The sequence below is a fragment of the Spermophilus citellus genome (genome assembly GCF_964194105.1).
Source record: "Spermophilus citellus genome assembly, chromosome: 11".
Lineage (NCBI taxonomy): Eukaryota > Metazoa > Chordata > Mammalia > Rodentia > Sciuridae > Spermophilus > Spermophilus citellus.
In genome coordinates this window covers 102,562,227-102,568,852 of record NC_138192.1, presented here as the reverse complement: position 1 = coordinate 102,568,852, position 6,626 = coordinate 102,562,227, and the positions used below count along the sequence as shown (strand labels likewise).

At 40.2% G+C, this 6,626-nt stretch overlaps 1 protein-coding gene across 1 annotated transcript in view; it reads left to right on the top strand.

Moving 5' to 3' along the window:
* The first annotated feature begins 797 nt into the window (after positions 1-797).
* The window catches only part of FLACC1 (flagellum associated containing coiled-coil domains 1), a 31,490-nt gene continuing 25,661 nt past the window's right edge, over positions 798-6,626 (top strand). The window contains exons 1-2 of the mRNA XM_081260435.1: positions 798-1,184; positions 6,368-6,531. Of these exons, the coding sequence (XP_081116561.1) occupies positions 6,419-6,531 (113 nt within the window). The 5' untranslated portion in view covers positions 798-1,184; positions 6,368-6,418. The remainder of the gene's footprint in view (positions 1,185-6,367; positions 6,532-6,626) is intronic.

The window sequence follows — 6,626 nt, the reverse complement described above, 5'->3', positions numbered from 1 at the left end:
ACTGTTTTTCCATTAGCCTCTAGGCTCTATTGAACCCAGGAACTGAGGCACATGAGGACATCTCCACATCTACCCACAGCACCTGGCATGCAAGAGACAAAAAATATGCAGTTTAATGGGTGGACTCATTTATAACAAGGCTTTGTAAACTGGGTAGTGACCTAGAAGCTGATCATGAAATCTATGTAGTAAATTAGAATCAACTTTCATCTAGAAAAGGAAAACAAATAGAAAAGTAAACACTAGAGGTATTATTATTTCATGAAACTTTTTATGATTAAAATGTATAACATTATAATAAGTTGCAATAAAATCAAAATGAACAAGTACTTTTTTCCTATGGTGAGAAAGGCAGTTTTATTTAGGGAAAAAAAATCTGAAACCATTGGTAATTGAAAGATCCCTGCCCAGAGGATGTTGTACATTAACAGATTTCAAAGACTTAAATTTAAGGAATAAAGTGCCTACTTTGGAGTTCTAGGTTTCTGTAAGAAAATGGCAGAGGAATTTAAAATCCAGTTCAGATTCTGCCCGATGATGGCCAGAGGCCAGTTAAGGCTAGGAATGCTGTTTAATTCTATTTGCTCTGAAAAATGTATCTTAAGCTTATTTTGTCTCATGGCTGAGGTCTAAAGTGGAAACCTTGCTATTAAGGCCAAGCACTCACTGATTTGGGTCTTGGAGAATTTAACTGGTTGCTTCTACAATCTTCTCTCTGTAAGAGCAGAGTGCCCAAGCCAATGAAATCCTGCCATTCTGTTTCCATAGCAATAAAAGAAACAAACCTTCACCAGCCATCTCCTAAGAGCAAACCTCACCAGTCAGGCCCGAGTCAAAGGATCAGAACGAAGGGGGTTACTTTCCCTTCTAGTTTGACTTCCATTGCAATAGTGAGAGATTGAACAGGACTGTCTCTAGAAGGAAAGTTGACATTCATGCTACTTCAGCCTTTGTGATTGGATTATCTGGAAGTCTGCCTCTGCATACTGTGGATTTCTGCTTTGACGTTTCAACCACTTGGAATAAGCACTGAAGTCTTGAGTTCTGGAGCCTCTGGATTTGACCTACAATGAACTCTGATTTTCAGGGACTGAGGAATAGTTTCACTATAACATTGGTTTTTTTTTAAGACTCTTGACCTTGGAAGGAACCATTGGGAAAAACAAATCTTCAAGCAGTCCAAGGTAAGCTCTTTGGAAAAGATGGTTTGTGTGATTTTTTTCCCCCCTTGCTGGTTGTTTAACTATTGATCTCTCTCAAAGTCTGTTTGCTCACTGGTGACTATGGCATTACTAGCTGGCACATTTAGCATTCTGGGCCTCAGGGAATTCATCAGAGAGAAATGTGGAAAAGGTAAAGAGGGGAAAAAGAATCCTTACACACACACACACACACACACACACACACACACACTCCTATCTCAGAAACAAACATTATAACATCAAGTCACTACAAGTGAGAGTCATCTGTGCTGATATGGCAATACCTACCAGGTCTCTTGTTACATAAAAAGAGCAGGTGTAGCAATAGTGTAAACAATTCAAAGACACACACACACACACACACACACACACACACACACTCACTCAGAGCATTTCTGGAAGGATACCCTTCTTAAAAAAAAAAAGACTGTTAATAGAGTTTCCCCCTTGGGAAGGTACTGGAAGTCAAAGCTTATGCTCAGTTGGAGGCACAGTTGGACATTGCCATGCTGATCATGGCTGTTGCACAAGGCCCTCAAATGTCCTCCTTACCACCTTGCTTGTCTCAACTCCACCCCTACCCCCCAACACAGACCACCCTGTGGTTCAGCAATTGGCTTGAGGTAGGAGGGCATGGGCTCCTCCAGTACCACGTCACTGCACTACAGTCCGTGTTCATTGCATTTGTTCAATAGCTTTGTCTTACAGGTTATTAAATGTTTGGGTGTTCAGAGACAGAGGACTCTACTTTTTAATAGCAAATTAATAAACACCAAGGCATTGTTTATAATGAGGTTAAAAAAAAGAAAACAAACATTCATCAATAGAAAACTAGTTAAAAATATAAATCAGTATATTCATAGAATAGAAATATATAGTCATGATGATATAGAAACAAATCTCTTTTTTTAATATTTGCGGGGGACAGTACTGGAGATTTTACGCAGGGGCAATTTACCACTGAGCAATGATACTAATCCTTTTTATTTTAAGACAGGGTCTCAGTAAGTTGCTGAGGCTGATCTCGAACTTGCAATCCTCCTGCTTCAGTCTCCCAAACCACTGGGATTACAGACGTGCACCTGACTCAGACGTGTTTTAAATTATTTGCTTTAAATTAGTTGTGAAATAATCTGATGTTGGAGGAGGGGGTGGGTATAGATAAATGAGATTAGACATAAGTTGCTAATCATTAAAACCATGGGATGGGCAAGTTCATTATATTTTCTGTACTTCTACATACTTAAAAAGAAAATTTCCAGGCTGTGGTTTTGGCTCAGTGGTAGAGCACTTGCCTAGCATGTGTGAGGCACTGGGTTCAATTCTCAGGACCACATATAAATAAATTAATAAATAAAGTAAAGATCCATCAACAATTAAAAAAAATTTCCATTGTAAAAACTTAGGTTTGAAAAATACTGATATAGATCTATGGTTACTGACATAAAAGAAGCTTGTGGTATTGTAAAAAAAAACAGTATATTCAGAATATAAGTATAGTTTGTTTCCAGTTATAGAATATTATATAGAATTCTGGAAAGCATTAACAAAAAAATTTTTTTTTTTTTTTGGTGTATCAAGGATTGAATTCAGGGGCCCTCGAGCACTGAGCTCTATTTTGTATTTTATTTAGAGACTTGGTCTCACTTAATTGCTTTGCACCTCACTTTTGCTGAAGCTGGCTTTGAACTCACCAACCTCCTGCCTCAGCATCCTAGCCGCTGGGATTACAGGCATGCTTCACCATGCCCAACAACCAAAATGTTTTCAGTGGTCATCTCTAGGTATTAGTATTTGGGATATTTTTCACTGCCTTAAGCTTCTCCATTATGACTTTCTTTACAATAAGTCTATCACACACACACATGCAAATAAGAATATTCTTAAAAATGTAGAAATAAAAGTTTCTATATGCAAAATGCCACTGTGGGGTTCATGATATTCCTAACTTCTGTCATTGGTTCTTGTGTGCAAGGCAGTGTGCCAAGAGCTCTCTCAACATGGTCTCATTGTGTGGCAGTGAATGAGGCATGAATTCCCATGGTCCCCATTTTGTAGATAAGGAAACTGAGACTCAGAATAATAAGTTTCTTGCTGTCCCACTCCTAGGCAGGGAGCCTGTATGCAAAGTCAAGCCCCTCTAATTTCAATGTCTAGGCAGAATTTCAGTAAAGACTTTTATGTTTAGAGGGGTGCTAATATTGACTTTCTAGGCCAATTTTTTTTAATATATTTTTTCTAACATTTGCTCAGATAGGTGTATACTTTCACCTAATTGTATGGCATATGTATCATTTTCTCTTTTTCTCAAAAGCACTTCATGTTTCCACAGATTTTATTTGTTTTGTCTTGAGGTTTTTTTTGTTGTTGTTGTTATTTTGTTTTGTGGTGCTGGGCTAGAATCCAGGGTATCATACATGCTAGACAAGTGGTCTACCACTGACTCCCACCTCTCCACAGATTTTATTTTATTTTATTTATTTATTTATTTTAAAGAGAGAGAGAGAGAGAGAGAGAGAGAGAGAGAGAGAGAGTGTGTGTGTGTGTGTGAGAGAGAGAGAGAGAGAGAGAGAGAGAGAGAGAGAGAGTGTGTGTGTGTGAGAGAGAGAGAGAGAGAGAGAATTTTTTAATGTTTATTTTTAAGTTTTTGGTGAACACAACATCTTTGTATGTGGTGCTGAGGATTAACCCGGGCCGCACGCAAGCCAGGCAAGTGCACTATCGCTTGAGCCACATTCCCAGCCCTCCACAGATTTTAAATAATTGTTTAAGATTTATGTAAAACTCCACACATCCAATTGACCTATGCATCCTGGGTTTTGAAGCCTAGTATTTAATATTATCTATAATACTGTAATAATGATTATAATGCTCTGGCAGTTCCATCTGTGGATTCTTTTCTTCCTGTTGAGCTGGTTCCTATGGTTACAATGACCCAAGTTACTACTCAGGTAAAATATATTCATCTAACACAACTCACACTGCTGGGCTCAGTGGGCAGCACAGAGCAAGCCATGGTGGAGGCCTGGCCTTCAAGAACTACACAGTCCAGTTGAGCAGGCAAAACATGGAAGAGGGAGGGAAGCTGCTAGGAGCTGGCCTGCCTGGCCTTTCACTTCCTGTCCCTGGGATTGCTGCTAAATCCCCTAGGTTCAGGGTCAGCACCTTTCTTTATTGTGTCTAAGCAGAAGTAAAGCTGCTTTCTTGCTACTGCAGCAACTTCCTTCCCAACGCTCACCTGCATCCTAGCCCCTGTGGCCTCCTCTTTTCACCAGGGTCCTCAACCACATCAGCTTCCCTGACCTTGTCTGCTTGACTTTCACTGACATGTGACATCTCCTGACAGGGCCCCCAGGCACAGTGAAGAAAGGATAGCTATACATGGCAGCTATGCATCTTCAGGCCTGGCCTCCTTTTTAGCCTTGGCTTCTACTCTATGTAGTTCCTGGTCCTAGGCCCCTGGCCCACCACCTCCACTTGCCCTCACTGCCTGTCTTCCAAGGCCAGGTCCCACTTCTGCACCCAGCCAGCTCAGATCACTGTGCTGACTCTCCACTGACTGCAGACTCCCCAAGGACAAGGCCCAGGTCTTCCTATCCCTCAGTGTTTAACAGAGTGCTCACAGCACTGGCCTGTAAGTACTTATGCTGTTAAATCAGCATTTACAAGTGGGCAAGTGGTCCCCTCACATCTTTGTTTCTCAGTGTCCACATCTGTAAAGAGACCTAATATTCAAGTCCTCTATAGCTCTAAAAGTCCTTAGACCAAGTGCCTGAGTTTCTCATGCACCAGTCATGTTAAATAAAAAGATTTATTCTTTCATTTTTCAACTTACACAAATTTATTCCATTGTAGTGTTGAAATCAGCTATTGTCTTAGAAATTGAAGTTTTAAATCTACTAGCATTTTAAAAGTTCTATTGGGTTATCGGTTTTCATAACGTTTTGGTATTTGTTTCATTTTTAATGAAATAATCTGCCAATGTCACTTAAAAATCAAATAATGTTAAAAATACATTAAGGAAAAGTCCCAGTCTCTGTCTCACCCTTAACCCCTGCCAGTTGTATTCCTCAGAATGCTCCTGAGAGGCAATTACTTTCAACTCTTTTAGCTATTTCTTTTGGAATTTAACCTCATGCTTCTAAACAATTTTGCCTTTTTGGTGCTGGTGCTATTGTGATGCTGGGGATGGAACTCAGAGCCTCTTGCATGCTGGGCCAGGGCTCTACCACTGAGTCACACTCTCAGCCCACTTTGTTAATTTTTCAATTTTCCACCTTCTCTATTAATTCCTGATACAGTAAACAAGGATTTAGCTGCTACACATTCTCCTTCTGTTTCCCTCCCCCATTCTTCCAGTGAAATCACAATTCACTTTTTAATATTAAGTGCCTACATTCATACATATGAATGTGTACCTTGCTACGATTATGTTTACTTTCTTATACAATATTTTTTAACCAAACATGTGCTAATCCCTTTCGCAATTTTGTCTCCTTTCCCATATTCTTGTGCTCACAGAATTAAAACTCTCTTAATTCTTAATTATTTGAGCAGGGTTCTGCAAAATAATGAAAATAAATAAGAGTGGTTAAGGCTTCATGCTTATCTGAGAGTTGTCTTGAATGCAGCCCTTCATGAAGGGGAGTTTGTCTTTATGGAGACAGGAAGTGGAGTTTTCACTCTAATTCAGGCAGGTGACCAGGTGAGATTGCATAGTAGCTTGATTGACAGCTAATTTTCCAGAAAATTCTATGCAGGTCCTGCTGTGCGAATTTCTCCTCACATCAATGAGAGCCAGAGTGGCCTGAGGGACGAGCAGGAGCTTAGGAATCAGGGAGACTTCTGTTTGTTCCCAACTCTGCAACTTGCTATCTCTCTGACCTCTCTGAATATCCTCATCTGTAAACATGAGATAGCAAAATTGAATACTTATTGTGTACTTGCATCACAGTAAGAATTCAGTTCTGGAAAATTTTAAATTGCTTTCAAGTCAAGACTATTGGGTAGCAAGAAGGGAGGTGTTATTCTATCCTCAAGACCTGATACCAGATCAGCAGCTTCTGAAGTCATCTACCATTATTCTTTGGGTCCTTCCCAGTTTGTCCCTAGTTTTGCTTTGATTCTAGGTGACGTAACTTTCTGCTGTTGTTTTCTAATTTCAGCAAAAACCTTCTAAAAGATCTAGCAGCCAAGGCTGCTCCTGACCTGGGGACATGTACCACAACCCTCTCATCTACTGTACCTGCTGGGACCCCTGGAACTTGGGACCACGGAAGCTAATCAAGACCCTTCAGCCACCAAACAAGGTCCCTACCAGGAAGTCCAAGTAAGGATTAACTGGGATGGGGTAGGGGCAGGGGGCTTGGGTTTCATTTGCAGCCTTCTTCTTGTCACAAGTTTTCAAAAATAGTAAGCTTGGCT